The 20,076-nt window shown below is 39.5% G+C and overlaps 1 protein-coding gene across 14 annotated transcripts in view; it reads right to left on the minus strand.

The window, feature by feature from the left end:
- The window catches only part of celf4 (CUGBP, Elav-like family member 4), a 1,199,286-nt gene that overhangs the window by 36,751 nt on the left and 1,142,459 nt on the right, over positions 1-20,076 (minus strand). For all 14 annotated transcript variants that reach the window (XR_011960940.1, XR_011960939.1, XM_072573094.1 and 11 more), the window contains one exon: positions 7,268-7,433. Coding sequence is in view for 12 of the 14 variants with exons in the window: in XM_072573094.1 (XP_072429195.1) it covers positions 7,306-7,433 (128 nt within the window). In the remaining 2 variants the exon portion in view is untranslated. The remainder of the gene's footprint in view (positions 1-7,267; positions 7,434-20,076) is intronic.

Below are 20,076 nucleotides of genomic sequence, written 5' to 3' on the forward strand. Positions count from 1 at the left end.
AGGATATGGAAGCTTTGGAAAGGATTCATAGGAGATTTACTCGGTTGTTTCCTGGTTTGGAGCTTATGAGGAAAAGCTGAGGGACTTGACACTGTTTTCATTACAGGGAAGAAGGTTGAGAGGTGACTTAATTGAGACATGTGAGATAATCAGAGGGTTATTTAGGGTGGACAGTGAGAGCCTTTTTTCTCGGATGGCAATGGCTAGCATGAGGGGACATAGCTTTAAATTGAGGGGTGATAGATATAAGACAGATGTCAGAGGTAGTTTCTTTACTCAGAGAGTAGTAGGAGTGTGGAACACACTGCCTGCAACAGTAGTAGACTCGCCAACTTTCAGGGCATTTAAATTGTCATTGGATAGACATATGGATGATAATGGAATAGTGTTGGTTGGATGGGCTTCAGATTGGTTTCACAGGTTGGCACAATATTGAAGGCTGAAGGGCCTGTACTGCACTGTTTTATTCTTTGTTCTATAAGATATTGGAGCACAAAGTTGGCCATTTGGTCCATCAAGTCTACTCCACCATTCAATCATGGCTGATAAGTTTCTCATCTCCATTCTCCCTTCTTCTCCCCATAACCTTTTATCCCCTTAGCAATCAAAAATCTATGTATCTCTGTCTTAAATATACTCAATGACCTGGCCGCCACAACCTTCTGTAGCAATGAATTCAGTAGACTCTTCACTCTCTGGCTTAAGACATTTCTCCTCATCTCCTTTCTCAAGGGTCTTTTAAGGCTGTGCCCTCGGGTCCTAGTCTCTCCTACCAATGGAATCATCTTCCCAATGTCCATTCTATCCAGGCTTTTCAGTATTCCATAAGTTTTAATTCGATACCCCCCATCACCCTTCTACACTTCATTGAGTATAGACCTAGAGTCCTCAAACGTTTTCATATTTTAAGTCTTTCATTCCTGGGATCATTCTCATCAACCTCCTCTGGAACTACTCCTGAGACATGGAGCCCAAAATTGCTCACAATATTCTAAAAGAGGTCTGACCACAACCTTATTTACTGATTGATTTATTGTCGCGTGTAATGAAGTACAGTGAAAATCTTTGTTTATGAGCAGTACAGGCAGATCATAGTAAGCAAGGATATACAGTTGTAGGAAGACTGAGACAGAGGCATACAGGTTACATTGCTCAGGGCGTATGCTTGGCATGATCAATGTCAGCAAGATCAGCATTATAATGCCTCAGAAGTACATCCCTGCTTTTATATTCTAGTGCTCTTGAAATAAATGCCAACATTATATTTGCCTTCCTAACTACCAACTCAACCTGCCAGTTAACCTTAAGAGAATCCTGGACTGGGACTCCCATGTTGCTTTGCACTTCACGTTTCTGAATTTTCTCCCCCTTTAGAAAATAGTCTATGCCTCTATTCCTCTTACCAATGTGCATGACCTCACACTTTCCCACATTGTACTCCATTTGTCACTTCTTTGCTCACTCTCCTAACCTGTCTAAATCCTTCTGCAGCCTTCCTGCCTTCTCAATACTAGGTCCCTCCATGTATCTTTGTATCATCTGCAAACTTAGCCAGAATGCCCTCCATTCCTTCATTTAGATCATTAGCATATGAAGTGAAAAATTGTGGTTTGAATACTGACTTCTGAGGAACACCACTCCTCACTGGCTGCCATTCTGAGAAGGACCCTTTTATCCCCACTCTCTGCTTTCTGCCAGACAGCCAATCCTCTATCCATGTTAACACCTGGCCTCTGATACCATGGGCTCTTATCTTACTCAGCAGCCTTCTGTGCAGCAAATTGTCAAAGGCGTTCTGGAAGTCCAAGTTAATAACATCCATTGGCTCTCCTTGGTCTAACTTGATCGTTATCTCCTCAAAGAATTCTAACAGATTTGTCAGGCATGACCTCCCCTTGATAAAACCATGCTGACTTTGCCCTATGTTATCATGCAAATATTTCGAAATCTCATCCTTTACTGGACAAGTAATTCAGGAGCCTGGATTAACGATTAGGAGACATGAATTCAGATCTGAACAAGACAGTTGGGGAATTAAAATACAGAGAATTACAGAAATCTGGATTAAAAGGGCTACTATTAATAATGTTGATTTTGAAACAACCAGACAATCATAAAACAAGGAGACAACATCTGCTGTGCTTACCCGCTCTGGCGTACATGTGATTCTAGAACCACAGCATCATGGAGCAGAATCTAATAAGGGCCACAGGGTCCTTGCCCACTCATTAAAGAACTGATGGATGTATTTGTATGACATAAAACTAGCCAAGAGAAAGCCACTCATGCCACAGCTGATCAAGGAGAATTCAGAGATAGAGTAAATGATCAGGGAACAACATGTCAAGGAAATGTTTGTTGCTGAGCAAACATTTAAAGGAAACCCAGTGGATGATTTCATAGGATTTCTATACATACAGGGGAACACAAAAAGAAGCCAGAATCCACGGAGGTTACCTGCATTGGCAAGAGAAAGTTGTTTCATATTATCAACAGGACGGATATCTAGAACAACACAGGGTTAACAGAAATGTTTCCACTCCAACTACACTGAAGCGAGTTCAGATGATTACAAGTCAGCAAAATTCACGAGAAGATGCAAATGATAAGAAAATTAATGAGCTGTCTGACCCATTTGAGTGTCAAGTAAAGTAAGGGGCAATCCTCAAGTAGCATGACTGAGCATGTAGGATTAGTCAGTGAAGTAGCCACAGGGAGCCACAAATGTTCAACCTGACAACAAGTTGAAATATGGAGTCCATGGCCCTTAGCACAATATTACTGGTAGATTGAGATTAGGCATTTGCTCACACAGATTGTAAACAGGATGGATTAGGCTTGCTTAAAAACCACTACTGTGATAAAACAACCAATGTTCACAGAATTAGGACATAGTCAAGAAGCAACTGCCTGGTTTAAAGTTCTAGGATACTGTTAAGAAAAATATTCCTGGCTCAAGGTTTCAACAGAACAAGTGTCTTCCACGAAGGACATTCATCAAATTAAAGGTACCCAGATGATATTATGAGATATTTACCTGTACCAGCAGAAAACAGCTCCTCTGTGAAGGAATTTAAGGAGATTAAGGGTCCTTCAGTTCAGGTAATGGACCAGTTGCTTTGTACAATGTGCTGCACAAAGGGCATCCAGAAGATAAAAAAGCCTCCAACGGGAAGAGACAGATCTCATAGGATCCAGAACACAATGAAAGTCAATACTCCTCAAGTCAAAGCCCCACCATATAACCATAGAGTCTCTCCATCTAACACAATTCCTCCAATACTGGCAACACCCTTGTAAATCTTTTCTGCACCCTCTCAAGTTTAACAACATCCTTCCTATAGAAGGGTGACCAGAAATGTACACAGTATTCTAAAGGTGACCTCACCAATGCCCTGTACAGCAGCAACATGACATCCCAACTTCTATATATCAATCTTCCAAGTTCAAAGATAATTCATTCTGGTATAAAAGAGAAGTCTACAGATTGGACTAGACATTGAGTGGTCATACAGTTGTTACAGCATTAACTTTCTTTCCCCAAAAATAAACAATTTCCAATAAAGGAAGGTGACAACAATAATCACTGAGGTCACTAGGTTCCATAAGCTGATGTCAAAGATCTAAATGATACTTTTACGTCCCCTATTATCAATGCAGTATTTACAAAAATAAAAGTTTTGTTCACAAAAAGAATCAAACTAACCTTTAGATGATGGTGGGAAATTGGACCATTTTTGTCCTGCCATTGTGAATAGTTGTCCCTGTCCATTGGCTAGAAACATTCAAATGGGTGATTGACACTGGGTAAACTATCAGTCCTGAGAAATTGGGGATATCAACAAATTCTCAGGGTCAGAGGGCATTCTTCATCAGGGAGCAGTCCTCATCAGGGAGCTGTCTTCTTCAGATGGAAGATAGACCAGAAGAGATTGAGGGAAGACCAAAGTTAAAGTTCCCTAAAACTTTAGCTAGAGACTAGGATGCTGCCTTCACAACTTACGATGGTTGACTGCCTACATTAGATAACTGTGGTCCTAAATTTCCAAAATCTACCGTTATGTTTTAGGGAGATATTGTGTAAAATAGTAGTCCTGAAAGGGTTAATGCTGAAGACTGCATTAAGCTCCATCAATCTGGTGATGTCATAAAATCTTGGGTGGGCAATGGCAGAATATCCTAGGATCCTAAGTGGATAGACCTATTATCCTAGGTCTCACAATAATCTTAGTAAGAATGTCAATCTTCCCAATATACCTTCTACTTGGTTGTTATCAAGCAAAAATCTACATCCTGTTTAAAACAAGATTGTCTTCTTGCTAGACTAATGAGAGATTTTACTTTACTGGTTTACACCATGTAGATCCTGTAGTCCCAATCAGAGCCAGAGAATGGTACCAGCAATCTACCTAATCACATGTTGGCAGTGGTTGGCACTGCATGCTTATATAACAGTCATCCCTGAGTGTGCAGTGTCCATAGTTAGTGCAGACACAGCAGAGGTTACAACACATGAAGGAGTCTTCAACAATGATCCTAGATTCCATGAAGGATCATGGCATCAGACCAAACATGGAAAAAAGATGCCTAATGCTGACCATTACCAACTGCCTGCTCTTTCCTCTCTGATGAATCAAAGGTCTTCCATGTTGAACACTAATCAGAAAAAGCATTGAGGGAATAAAGATCACAGCATATATTCCAGGTAGGGGATTTCAATGTCTATCAGCTATTGTGGCTCCATAGCAGGAGTCATGATTACACTGTGCAAATCATTATGACATATTTAGCACACTGGGCCTATGACATGAGGATAAGAAAACCAACGTGATCAAAACCAACTTGACCTCATCCTCACCAGATGATCCACCACAAATGCATTTTTCCACAGCAGTATTGACGATTACTAAACAGTACTTGCAAACATGAAGTCTCATCTTTGCACTAAGCATCTACTCCATCAGGATATATGCCACTTTCACTGTTCTAAATGGGACAGATGGATCAAACTTGGGCAACTATAATGTGTGTTGGGTCAAAGGAAACAGCAGAATTGTATGCTCATGCCCTCCTGTATCTGTTAGTCTACCATCAAATCAGTCAATCAGCCCTGGTTTAATGAGGGCTGTATAGGAAGGCAGTGTCAAGCATTCCTAAAAATGTGATGTCAACTCGGTGAAGATGCAGCACAGCTAAACAGCAGAAGCAACATGTTGTTTCATTGTTTAAGAAAGTAGCAAAGTCAAGCTAGGGAACTACAGGCCAGTGAGCCTGACATCAGTGGTAGGCAAATTGTTGGAGACGATACTAAGAGACAGCATCAACCAACATTTGGATAGTCAAGGTCTGATTAGGGATAGTCAGCATTTGTGCGTGGTAAGTCATGTCTGATAAATCCTTTAGAGTTTTTTGAAGGGGTAACCGAGAAGATAGACAAAAGTAGGTCAGTGGATGTTGTCTATATGGACTTTAGTAAGGCCTTTAGGAGAAAGTGAGGACTGCAGATGCTGGAGACCAGAGTTGAAAAATGTGGTGCTGGAAAGACACAGCAGGCCAGGCAGCAGCCGAGGAGCAGGGGAATTGACATTTTGGGCATAAACCCTTCTTCAGGAATCATTCCTGCTCCTCGGCTGCTGCCTGGCCTGCTGTGTTTTTCCAGCACCACATTTTTCAACTTTAGTATGGCCTTTAACAAGATCCCACATGCCAGGCTAATCATGGAGGTTAGGTCACATGGGAGTATTGTAGAACAGAGAAACCTAGGAGTACAAGGATGTAGTTCTTTGAAAGTAGAGTCACAGGTAGATAGGGTGGTGAAGAAGGCATTTAGCATGCTGGCCTTCATTGGTCAAGGCATTGAGTTTAGGAGTTGAGATGCTATGTTACAGTTGTAAGATTCGTTGGTTAGCTGCACTTGGAGCATTGTGTACAGCTTTGGTCACTTTGTTATAGGAAAGACATAGTTAAACTGGAAAGAATGCAAAGAAGGCTTACAAGGATTTTGTCAGGATGAATAGGCCTGAGTTATAGGGAGAGATTGGCCAAGGTAGGACTTTATTCCTTGCAAAAGAGAATGAAGGGTAACTTTATTGAGGTGTACAAAATCATGAGGAGCACAGATAGAATGAATGCATATTGTCTTTTTCCCAGAAATGGGGAATTGAAAACAAGAGGGCACAGGTGAGAGGGGAAAGATTTAAGAAGGAACTGAGGGGCAACCTCTTCACACAGAGAGTGGTGCGTATATGGAATGGGCTGCCAGAAAAAGTGGTTGAAGCAGGTAAAATAGCAACAATTTTTTAAAAATTAGATGGGTACATGGATGGGTTTAGAGGGATATGGACCAAATGTGGGCAATTGGAACTAGCTGAGTGGGCACCATGGTCAGCATGGACCAGTTTGGATCAAAGGGCCTGTTTCCATGGTGTCTTACTCTACAACTCTGTAACATTTGATAAACAGAGCAGGGGAACCTCACAACCAACAGGTCCACACCCAGTAGGGAATGTGGTGGTCAATTAAGTGAAGGATAGGCCAGGCCTTGTGTAGATTTGGTTATCCTGTTTGCATGCAACAGGCACTGGTTGCATCCAAGACAAATCAATTTTAGGTTGAAATAGCATTGGGTTTCCTCTTTGCATATGCAAAGCGCCTTTAATCTCGTTCAGGTATGGGTCTTGGTCACTTATGCTTTACTAATATGATGGCAGTGGACTGCTGGCATGGAATGAGTGTGTCAGTATGTATCACTCATTTATGTGCCCACATTACACCTTTCTACAGATTTGGTACCAACTAATTTCTAGACTCATAAACTGGATATAATCCAGACCATTAAAATACAACAGAAGATAGTCTGTGAGAACACTCTGGTAAAAACGATTTGTCCCTTTCATTAGATCAACACTATGGAATAAATTATTAGCAATCACTGTCACCTAAGACAGTGTTCCCATGAACATTCCTAAGGATATTAACTAGGATTGACTGTATCTGAATCTGACCTCTGTGACACATCGGCTTTTTAGATTTAAAGATCAGTTGATCAAAAGCATTGTCAATGATCATTCCACTATCAAGGAATTTCAATTCAAATTATTTGGGAATGTTAGTATTACTCATTGTTAAGTAAAATATTAGAATCGATGGCCATGACTGGATCTATCACACAATAAACAGGCACCAGAGGTTAAAATGTCAGTGAGAATTGCAAATACTGCAACATTTACACTGTTTATGCAAAATCATCAGAAAGTTTGAAAATTACCTGTAATAGCTCTCAAGTCTCAGTTCAGTTCTAGCAGTTCAGTATGGGCGGTTGGCATCTTTCGGCCTCTTGAGCTGTACTTTCAGTCTCTTCATGCCAATCTGAAAACCATTCATTGCCTGGATGGCAGCCTGGGCACTGGCAGGATTGTCAAAACTCACAAAACCTGCCAAAAACATTGGTTTTACAACTTCGTGGGCCAGGAAGAACTAATACAACAGTTCATGCTTGTATTGCACCAAATCCTTGCATTAACTCTTTGTTTTCACCAGCATGTTTTCCATTTAAAAGGTATTTCCACAATTAAATGGAAATGTTCACTGGGGAAGCCAAAGTGCTTAAGCTCTGAAGAGTTCAAGTCCCACAGATTAAAATGTCGTGTTTACAATTTTTTATAACAATCTTTTGCCTGGTAATCACAATCGTTTTATATATAGGCTGGACCAAGTTAATTTCTGATTTGTTTTCTAGGCTTTCCAGTTTGCTAATGAGCATAATTTAGTTAAAGCTGTGGTTGCCCCTTTCAAGATTGAGATCAATGTGAATGTGAACCTCTGATATTCATGCTATTGCTGCCATAATTTGATCTGGAGGAGTTTCTGTTTCTGATCATGACTGATGGACAGAGGAGGGTAATGGAGCAAGAAACAAAGAAGAAAATGCAGTTACAAAGCAAAATGAGCTTCAAATAACTTTTAGGGAGGAGGAAAGGTGTTGCAAACTAATTTTGTTTTTGATGGTATTGCCTCAGGGATCAGAAATCAATCTGGTCCAACCGTACATGGTTGTAATATAAAATCTTATCACTTTATTTCGGGGTGTGCAGAGATGAACAGCATTCATCAAGATTTATTTTGCTCAAACTGTATCAGCAAAACCAGAAACTTTGCCTTAGTTAGAAATAGGGATTGGTCACTGAACTGAGAAAAACCGAGCATTGTTGGTGAATATGATCCTTTACCAAATAATCCAATACTGGATTCAAATATTCAATCTGACTCTTACCTTTTAAATAGGTGTTGATGTTTCTTTCTGTTTTAAAAAAAGGCATTTTAAACCAGCGCTGCATCAGGAAGTATATACCAAACATTATGTAAGATTTCTGAAGCAAGCTCATATACCAAGCTATCATAACCCAACCAATCTTCTATTTGCAGACTAAAATTCTAATGAACAATGTTTTAAAATGAACACTATACTGCCTTATACTCACAGCTAGTTATAAACTTGCTGGATTATTGTTAGAGTTATAGGTAATTAAGTGTAAATAAAAGGGCCTTTGTGCAATCCAACTAATGGTCTCATATTTTGGATCTAAAACCTCTGTTTTGTGTGTGTGAATATAACACTTTTTATTTAATTAGTTGGCTAGAATTCATGCTAAAGTAAGAAGAAAGTAAAAGTAAATTGACACATATTGTTAAATCAACTTCAACTAATTAAGTTTGTTGCTTTATTGAGTCACTGTATTAAACATACCATATAATAATGGATCATTAATATACAGATTCCAACTTCAACCTAATTTTATTATTAGATTAAAGTGTCAGATATTACAAAGGTGGGTGTGGTGTTGGAAAAACACAGCAGGTCAGGCAGCGTCGGAGGAGCAGGAGAATCGATATTTCCCGCATAAGCCCTTTATCAGGAATGTGCTCGAAATGTCAATTCTCCTGCTCCGCAGATGATGCCTGACTTGCTGCGCTTTTCCAGCACCACACTTTTCGACTCTGATCTCCATGATCTGCAGTCCTCACTTTCTCCATTACAAAGGTGAGACTTTGTATCATCCAAAAATGAATGGTTATCATGAAGTGACACACAATTACATTCCAGAGAAGTCTTGTCACCTTCATCAAACAATGTGTGTCTAATACTATCATGTCCCAGAGCTGTGCAGTTACTTCACATTTTTCTGTTCTGGAAAAATCATTCGAATACATTGCATTGACCATAATGAGAAATCATGGGTTTCAGAAGTGGTGTAGCCAAGAACTTCCCCCATATACATCAGTTAAGAAGATCAATACATAGGCACAGACTTCCTCATAGAATTCTTAATTTCAAATCCTTCCATAATGCTTAACTTGATAAGATATAGGAGCAGAAATAGACTATTTGGCCTAACAAATCTGATCATCTGTAGAAAGATGTTTGAGAATAGATAAAATGAATAATTCTTTAGAAATGCTACACCAAATTGGCTTGGCCAAAGTTCAAACATCCTTGGTGATTGGCTTAATAAGGCAATAGATCCTTTCATGTGTCAATGAGGAATCTAATGCATTTTTAAGGACAGTTCTGAATCTGGACAGAATCTGAGCAGAGCCTGCCCTGGTTTAAGATCCACACAGTTGTTGCTGGTCTTAAAGGCACCTTTGGAAGTGAGCATTTTTTAAACATTGTCATAAGATGACATCAGGAGAAGCAGGAATGTTCATTCTTGCTTGATAACACGACTGAGGCCTACAGATTCACCCTCACATTCGTCTCTCATGGGACTTCAGTTCAGTCATGCTGGCATTGGTCCAGAGGAAACCAGTGAGCTGTCTGAAGCCCCTTTGACAATTGGCTGCAGCTCAGAATGAGGCCCTGAGCCCAATTACGAATGTTGACATCATGAACTTAAATATATCTGCTATTATTTTACAGTTGAATGGGGATTTTCTAACCTGACAAGGTGGGTGGGTATCAACAATTTAAGAATTCTGAACCCACCAACTTTCACTTTAAATCTGAACATGATATGCAGTGTGTGGGAAATCATGAATGACAGATATATCTGTGACTTAAATGCGTACAATGCTAATGATCTGCTCCTGTAACCCAGAATTCTGCCTTTCAGTGTGCATTGGTTTCCTGGGCTGTCAGGACCTCACTAAGGAAAGCAAGATGTGAAGATGGCAGGGTGCGAGTTAGCTAAAAAAGTGACAATTATTACTGAGATTTGGCATCACTTGCCTGTCTTGGTGAAAGTTAGGACTTGTTCTGAGAATGTGCTTTCACTTCTTTGAAGGCCAACTCTACAACTTTGCAGTCTATCCTAATTCACTCTCCAGATGTCAATTTTCAGATCAACTTGGGAGCTGCTTCTACAGCTGTTCTTTGGACCTCAGATGTGGAACAAGGACAGCAGTAACAGCAGCAACACCATATTTACCAGGACCAGCCATCATCTACATTTTTAACACTGATGGGCCCAGTCAGAGAAACGGGCATTTGCTGTTCTGGTCAGATTCCCTTAGGTGCAGGAGTCATCACCTGCACAATCAAGGCACTCCCTGGTTGACACTACCTGGGAGGAGCCCAAATACTGAGCCAAGGAAGTAATAACCGAAGCCATTTGGGCAGCAGAATTGTAACTGAGCAAGCAATTAAAATGGTGAAGATGCAGTTTGGGACCCTGGATAGATCCAGTTGCTTTCGAGGTAGAGTTTCCAGAATTGATGAATGATCTGCTGATTTGAGCTTCAGGAAGAAGTTGGTGAGGGACACTTCAAATAGGAGGAGCCTGGTGTGAAGAAGGCACCTGTAACTGCTTGTGAATGTTTAATACAGACAAGCTTCAGTTTAACTGAGGCAACACAGTCAGCTGGCACACCCATTCAGACCCATAGGGCACCAATATTTCCTCCAAGCTGTGTAGGTGAGTTGCTGCATGGCATTCCAGAATGGACCACAGATGGAACAACTGCTACATTTCCAAGCATAATCTGCCGCAGGACAATCTTCCAGAGATCACACATTGCAATCTGCCAGCTCAGAATGGTGACCAGTAATGGGTAATGGAAAAGGGAACATAGCAATGTGTCCTGAGGCCCGAGCAAGCCCTCAGTCAACAATCCATCTCTTTCACGGGTACACACTGCTCATGAACTAACATTCCTCACAGGCCGGAAGGTTGCTTAACAGCAGTTAACATGGAGTGATGATATACATTTTGAGATAAATAAACATGAAACAGAAATGTACCACTCTAACACTGTGTTACAGATCACATTATTGCCACATATAACAGCACAGCCTTTCCTTCTCTTTCGACTGCTTCTACATAGAGTTACACCTGTGACAGTTCAACAGAGTTGGAGGCAGGGCTGCTTCTGACTGTTCAGATGCTCCTCCATAAACAGCTCTGGACCTTAGAGGCACAAGCCTGTGCCATTTATATCTGTTGAGGGGCGTACTCAGGCATTGTAGTGGGAGACAACATTTGAGACAGTGACTGGGGAAGCTGTCAGAGTGGACACTTTGAGCAGAGACCCCATTTTCATTCCTCCATCTTCCCTCTCAAGGCCCACCCACAATTCCCTGCTGCACTTTAGAGAGATGCTAACTAGCCAAGGTGAGATCTTCCTCGATCTTCAAATAAGGGGGCATCATGATGGTGTAGGCCAATGAAAAGTGAGCATGTACCTGAATAACTGCCATGTCTTCTGCCTTCTTTCTGATGTTCCATGAAGGTGTCACTCTGTCCAAGGACCTAGATATCAATCCGAAACATCAAGGAATTCACACTAGAAAGGGAATCCTCTAATCTTGCTCCAATTGTGTGCAGTATTGCTGGAGAGGCTGACAGGACCTCACGCACTTTTTTGTTATTGATCCAAAAACGTCAACTTTGTTTTGGACCTTTCAGCGTCAGCAACTGTATACAGCTCAAAGAAAACAGGGAGGTTCCTGCTACTCCTCCCTCTGACAACATGGACTCTCCATTGCTTTACCTGTCACCACTAACTCCTCCTGATCACTTGTCATGTTTGATTCACCATGTGAGTAACTAATTACAAATCATGGGGATCCCACAAGAGGCGTATGTGCGTCTGAGCTGGTAGACATGGAGTCTGAGCCCTCTCACGATATATCCTCATGGTGAATGGCCTCCACTGAGGAGTCTTCATCTTCCCCTGATGCACTTCCTGAAAGACACTTGAAGAACCTGTGGGAGTTGAAATACATGAATTAGAATTGACAGAGTGAGAGGGTGCTAAGTTATCATTTTGCACATGGTCTCATTTCATTGCCTGTTGACTTCATGACAACATGAATGAGCACTGTTTCCAATGTGTCTGTGTGATATTTAATACTCACCAGGTCAGTGGGAGATTCCCAATCCTGGCATTCCAAGACAAAGCCTATCTCCATCACTTCCTCTTCATGGTGGAGATGATGGGAGGGCCATCTCTGGTTCTCTGCCTCTCCATGATGTGTGTGATTGCTCCTTTTGCAAGGAGTGAGAAATGAAGTGTTTACACAACACGCAACATAGGGGGAGAAGCCCTGTCAGGGATGGCTTTTACTTTGCAATAAGATGAGGGTGAGACTCGACGGCTGGTCAGATGGGGTTATGAACAGCTGCCGAGACAGAGAGGAATGGTTGCAGCTGCAGAGTGGATCAATATGAAAAGTCAAGGAAGGAGAATGTGCAGGAGAAGCCATAGGAAGGCAGAATGAGGGGACTGGAGGCTAAGGTTAGATGCGCATCACAATACAGTTGAGTGTGCCATGTCACTTACCCTGCCTGCGCTGCTTAGGCTACAGAATCATGTTGGTGTTGCATCCATCACATTTCTGGGGCTGGTTTAAGTAACTTGCAAGGAGTCTTCTTCTTTCTGTCCATTGGGAATAGAATCTTCCTGCGAGCCCTAATGGCCCACAGCATCATGCCCAAAGACATGCTGCTGAAGAGTGACGGTGCCTTGATAAGTCGTGTCTGTTTCTGGTGCTTCTGGCTCTGTCTGAAAAGCTCTACCTTACACTGTCCATTTTAATGGAAGAGCTGAAGCAGACTGATATAGATTGGCCTTGTGCCTGCTTGTTCCAATCACTCAGGGAGACCTAAAAGTCAGATTTAAATGCAGTGGTTGCATACAATAGCTATTGACAAATGAACTGCTGTCAGCTCTAGATTCCTGATGCATTGCCAGGATCGTACCCTTGCTGTGAATGGGCCAAAGGTTCAGCCCTGAGGTCTGCAACAGGAAAGCGAGCATAAATCAATGAATTCTGCAATTCTCTTTGGTTTGGGGGTTGGCATAGCTAAAAAAGAATGATTTCATTTGGGGTTTGGCAAGACAATGGCAGTTCGCAGCAAAGATGCCAGCAAACTATGAAGTGGCACATAACCCACTTGTGCCAAAATACCCTGGTGTATTTATTACCTCAAAGTAATTGAAAGATGTGAATAAATGCAAAATACTGCAGGTGCTGGAGGGCTGAAATGAACATAGAGAGCACTGAAGGAACTCAACAAGTCTGGTAGTGTTTGTGGAGAGAGAAACAGAGTTAACCTTTTGAGTCCAATTTGAGTCCTCTGTGTTTGTTTCAAGGCTATGGATGCTATATTGTTCAACAATGCAAGAATCAGAACACCCAGGGCAATTGTTGCTGAACATTGGGCTTTGGATGGCTAAAGCTGAAACTTTACCAATATGAGAGCTGTCTTAATTCTGCAATGTATTATGTGCACACTTCACCTTGAAAACTACACATTTAGGTGCAGGGACAACTTGAATTTCGCAGCCTCAGTGTTTTTAAAAAGACTTAGCTTTTCAAAGTTCTGGAATGATCAATAAGCAAATTAGCTCTTCTTGGGATAACATCACCCAGGAATGGGTTTAATTCTCAAATATGCTGAGGGGAGTGCCAGTTATCTATGACTGATAGGGTTTTGAATTCCATTCTTCAGAAGCTTATTAGTTTCAAAATAGAGCAATGATAGGAGTTTAAATTTGCTCATTCTGCCTCAGAAAAAGACTAAGCTTCAAAGATCATTCTTTGCAACACTTACAGATGGATTCACTCTTTGAAACTGTTCTGGAACCAGAAATCAGTTCCTATTGTCAATTCCTGTTACAGGTATTAAAAAAAAACCCACCGAAGCAAGAATGTCAATGCTGTTAAAGTGGATAAAAACAGTGAAAATATCAAAGATAAATCAAAGCTAATTGTTCACAAATCTCACTGATGATAACACAATAAGATATACTGCAAGAGGATTAGCTGATCTGCTTGAAAATGACCCATCTGGATTTTGGACAAAATCTTATCATTGACATTTCTAACCAGTTTGGCTGTCTTTTGCTTCAACTGAATTACTTTGCAATCATTTGGCTCATGTTATTCCCTATTATTTTGCAATTTTGCTCTCTCTGCTAAATCAGCAGCTAGAGTTCTCACTAGACTCACTCGCAGAATGTTCTCACTCCAAATATGGTCTGGTAAGAAAGGACATGTATGAATATTTTATAAATCAATAGAACTTTAACAGAGGGCATAATGAGGATAGTATTTATTGGGTTAAATCAATTTTTGTTGATTAAAATGCAATACATAACTGCAATGATATTTTGCTGAAATAACATTTACAATATCAATGAAAATATTCCTTTCTCCTACATACTGCTGGCAATGATTTCTCCTAATTGGAGTTTTAACAGCCCAACTTGCTGTTTCAATCTTGAGAGACCTTAGGATATAAATTAGGAATGGCAATGTTAAGGTATAAACACTTAAAATGCTCATATTCAATTCCCTTCTCTGTTATTTTAGTATTTTTCAGGCCTGATGGGTAAATATTTTTGTTAAGATGGTGGACAGAGATGAGCATTTTAAGCATTTACAGAATAAGTCCTCAGCCTCTTGTTTACTCTTCGAAAACAGAAAATTCTGGAAATACGCAGCAGGTCTGCCAGCATCTGGAAAAGGAAAAGAGGGGTTAATACTTGTTTTCAAAATATTAACATTCATTTCCTCTGCTCAGTATTTCCAGTAATGTATTCCTGATATTCTGATCTACAGCTTTTGTATTTTTCTGTTCTTATTTATTCTTGACTACTACCAAAGATATTAAAAACTATTTAAATGGTATCATCGTTGGAAAAGGATTCTTATAGTTAGTTACATGCTTCTGGCAGATAAATGCCATTATTACAGATCTGAAACACTCTGTGAGAGCTGCTCGTATAGTCTGTACTGAACTGTCCATTACACAAATTTGTACTGACAGCTTTTGATAGCCAAGAGGAAGTGTGATGTTTATATGTTACACAAACCTTTCTAACATCCCTTGAAGTAAAATAGGAGCAGTTCAGGACAGGAAGCTGGGTTTTTTTATTACAAAGGGTTATTATAATTTTGAATTCATCGCTGCAAGCGGCCATTGAAGCTGAGTTAGGAAGGATATAAATGCTAAAGCAAAAATATTGACTGGCATAAACAAAGAGCAGGGAGTTGGGATTAAACTAGATCATTCTTGCAGGGGAGGAACCACCAACACACATACGGCATCCTTGCATGTTAACATTATTATGATTTACTCTGTAAACAAATGTATAATTTAAAGGCAATGTGCAAAAGCTGATCAATAAAAATAATGTTTCTCAGTCACACTATATTATCTTGATCATTATAGTATATTAGAGACGTTGATTCATTTCATTAATCTAGTTGACAGTTTGATGCTTGACAAATAAAGCTATTGAAAATGATCGCCAGGAAATATAATATTAAGTAAAGACTGTCAAGAAAATTGCATGTGCAGCAGTAGACCAAGTAAATTATTGCAATATATGAATATAAACATTCTTATTTTTGTGATTTCTTATGACTTACGTAAAAAACAGTACATTGCCCATAAATTTTGTAGCATTATTGCAAAGTTTGACATATTAGTGTCATGCACTTAGCATTGTACTAAATACAAGAAAGAATGGATAAAGAAAACGACATTGATTTCTTTTTAAATGGTTAGATGGGATAATCTCAACTTCCAAGTATAGATGGAACATCAAATGGAAAAACAAATGGGAAACTTGACCCCAGTCCTTATCCAAATTGCCCACTTCCAGTTTTAACTAGTTGGATTTTTGAAGAGCAAGCAACCAATTGGTTCTGAGGCAGATGATTAGTCATTAAACGGTTCTTAGGCAGATGATTGGTCATTAGGCTGTTCACATGGCTGTAGGAGTCAAGAAAAGCTAGATCTATCAGGTAAATTCTTTTATACACTGCTCATAGGCAAAGAGCAGCACAAATGAAATTGGAAATAATGCAAAATAGACGTCAGATCTGATCCTGTCAGCTCTCTGTTGAATATGTGGGATTAAAATTACCCCATGGATATCTACAAAATCATGATGCACAGTTGTTGGAAGAGCCTACAATAATAATTTTCACAGTGTACTGTCAACAAGTAAAACTCCCATGAGTTCACCTTAATACAAGTCAAGAGGATGTGTTCTTGTGTTAGTAATTGATCAGCATCCATATGGAATTAATTACTGAAGAGAATGATATTGTTTTGAGAGATTACAACAACAACGAAGAGGATTCCAGGCATTAGGAATGTAATTACTAAGGAAAGGCAATGGGAGTTAGAACTTTTGGCTTCAGAAAGGAACTTTAAGACAATGGTTTAAAGTCTACAGGATTATTAAGGGAGTTGATCAAATAGTTCCTAATATGTTAGAAGAAGGAGAAAAACATCAACAAATGCAGATTAAGAATTAGGAAAATATGGGAAGTCAGACTGAACCATTCATATCAAGAGCAACATTCCATAAGTGTCAAATAAACAGCATCAGAAATTATATACTAGAATGCACAGAACAGATTCTGTATGCCCATATTGACTTTGTAGTTCTATTGATTAGGCAGCATAATGGAACAAGTAGCTGGAAAAATGTAAATTTTGGCAATGTGTGGTCTGAATATTCCAGGTTTTGGATTCGTAATAGTTACACAGTTCTAAAGCTGACACACCTAATATGCAATATTCAATGCTAAGGCCATATATTTTCAACCAAATTAACTAGGTTGATGTCTCAAAATAACCATACCCTGTTGTCCTACATGCTAATGACTCCCAGTGGATCACAGTGGCCCTTTGCTACTTCCTCTGCATGAACTGAAAAGTGCTGTTAGCTATAACTAATATATGAAGAAATGAGGATATTGCAAACATGAAGTTGCAAGGCTCACATTATAGGACGTTACTGAAGTTAGATAGAATAAAGGAAAAGAGATGGCAATTTGGGATATAACAGCTAGAAGGTAAACAGTTCTATAGTTTTTAGCTCCTGGGAAAGACATTTTTATGACATACCAGAAGAAACAGAAGATTATGCTCGGACAGAATGTTTAGTGAGACACACCTGTAAAATATAAAGTCACTTTAATTCTACCAGAGCAGAGGGCTGCTCTCTTTTTAGAGAGAGATGTCTGGTGTTGGTTTGATCTGAGAGCCACCATGCTGCAGACCGAGGAAGGGGCATGGTAACCTCAGTGAGACACACCATAGTGCCCATAAGAAGGACAAAAGAGTATTTAGAGATTGGAGGTCAGAGTTGAGAGAGAAAGGACTCACAAAAGCAGACATTTTCTTGTTTCCTCTCCCATTTGGACATTTTGGAGAATTGCTTGATTATTTTTGGGGTATACCTAAATAGAAGTTCCTGTCAAGAATTTAAGTGGAGTAAGTGTAATAAGATATTGGGAGGTACTATATTAATATGGATAAAGGATTGTCTAATGAAGAGAAGACAGAGCTTTGGGACAAAAGGGGCATTTTCAGGATGGGAACCTGTGGAATGTTACAGGGATCAGGATTGCCATTTATGGAAGAGAGCTCCAGTGCGTTGAAGTGTTTCCTGGCTCCACTCCTCTAACATTTACACCAGGGCCCCCTATCTAAGAATTCCAAGCCTGTGGAAATAGTTTCTCTCTATTCCACTTAATAACCTGAACATTTTGATCAATCAATCCTTAACCTTTCTTAATTTCCAGGGAATATACAATCAGTTTGTGTAATCTCTCCTTGTTTTTAAGCATTGGAGAGACATAATTCTGGTAAATCTATGACCATTCATGGCCTGCACAGCCTTTGTAAAGAATGGTGGCAGAACACCAGCTGTGGTCTGCCTAGGGCTTTATATTACTTAAACATGATTTCCGTGTCCTTATATTTAAGAGTTCTAGATATAATGGCTAACATTGCATTCCATCTATTTATTAGGTTAAATGATCTACAAAATGGACCCCAGGTGTCTTGTTGGATCTCCAGCGATTCCAGCATTTCATCATTTACAATGCATGCTCTTCTATTCCTTTTATATTCAAAGTGGATAACCTCACAGTTGACTCCATTGAAATCCATTTGATACAATTTTGCTCATTCTGTTTCGCTATTGATACCACTGAATAATGTCATACTTCAATCTAAACTACTCCCAATGCTCTCTATCACTGTATCATCGGCAAACTTTTATCCACTGATCAATTTTTATGAGTTTGATTTAAGTATAAGAATGTGAGCTATCATCAGTGGCTTTTCCCATGTATTGAAACATGGAAAAGAGAAAGTATGGATTAGTAGTTTATTAAAATAAAATTATCTATAGTTGTTTGGTGGTTAAAAACGTTGGTAAATATTGCTGAAAAAGAAAACACATTTTGTCAAAGATTTTCATCTTGCATTCATCAGGACATTCACAAAAATAGTAACGTCAGAGGAAGCAACATTGATCCTTCATGACAGGAGAGTACTAATTGGATGGCAAGTGGATCTGATTGAAAATGACATTGCTGTAAAGAATGCAACAGTTAATGATGATTCACTGTTAACTGCCAGACTTTGTTTAACTTTCAAACTGAGCAGGTTGAGAATATAGGTTTGCTCCCTGAGCTGGAAGGTTTGTTTCAGATATTTCATCACCATACTAGGTAACATCATCGGTGAGCCTCTGGATGAAGCACTCGTGGTATGGCCCGCTTTCTATTTATATATTTAGCTTTCCTTGGGTTGCTGATGTTATTTCCTATGGTGACACCATTTCCTGTGATGGTGTCATTTTCTGTTCTTTTTCTCAGGTGGTGGTAAATGGGATCCAAATCGATGTGTTTGTTGATAGAGTTCCGGTTAGAATGCCATGCTTCTAGGAATTCTCATGCATGTCTCTGTTTGGCTTGTCCTTGGATGGATGTGTTGTCCCAGTCGAAGTGGTGTCCTTCCTCATCTGTATGTAAGGATACTAGTGACAGTAGTTCATATCTTTTTGTGGCTAGTTGATGTTCATGTATCCAGATGGCTAGTTTTCTGCCTGCTTGTCCAATGAGCAGGTTGACTCAGATTGGTCTCGGTATTGCCCTTAGAAAGAAATTGATGGATCACTTGCAACTATTTTGTTGAGTTGAAACAGGTGCTGAGTGTGTATATATTTTTTCTATCTGGAGAGGGGTTTTCTTCTGTATTAGTGTTCTTGAAAAGGTCCTGATGATTGAAAGATGAAAAACTTCCAAAATAGTTTATACATTTGTGAGTAGGTAGCAATTTCTCATGGAGTTATGCATTGTGAAAGTTAAAAATGTATTAATGATAGGGTTCATAACTTCAAAAGAGACTCTGCCGTCCACTATTTGCTATTGATTATAGCATCAGATTGCAAATATTCTATGACATAATCAGAAGTTCATATTTATTAAAATATAAGGTACCTTTATTTGTTCCATATTGGAATTGCCAATCAAATTTAACCTTTGACCATTTGCCACTGTTGAATCAATAGCATTAAGACCATGTTTGTTTAGAAATACTGATTTGAACCATCTTTGCCTCTTTAAAGGTAAAACACTTTGAGCAAGATTTTAGTTTACTTATTTTACCTATTTAGTTTTCATTCAAAATACTAATCTGAGACAATGAGTATTTTGAATGAAAACTTTGCTTCTTGATTAGAAGAAAATATTTTTCTCATTTTCATTTAAAATGCTCATCATCTCAGATGAACTAACAGAATGGGTCAAAGAAGTCCTTG

This window comes from Chiloscyllium punctatum, chromosome 1 (assembly GCF_047496795.1).
Source record: "Chiloscyllium punctatum isolate Juve2018m chromosome 1, sChiPun1.3, whole genome shotgun sequence".
Classification (NCBI taxonomy): domain Eukaryota; kingdom Metazoa; phylum Chordata; class Chondrichthyes; order Orectolobiformes; family Hemiscylliidae; genus Chiloscyllium; species Chiloscyllium punctatum.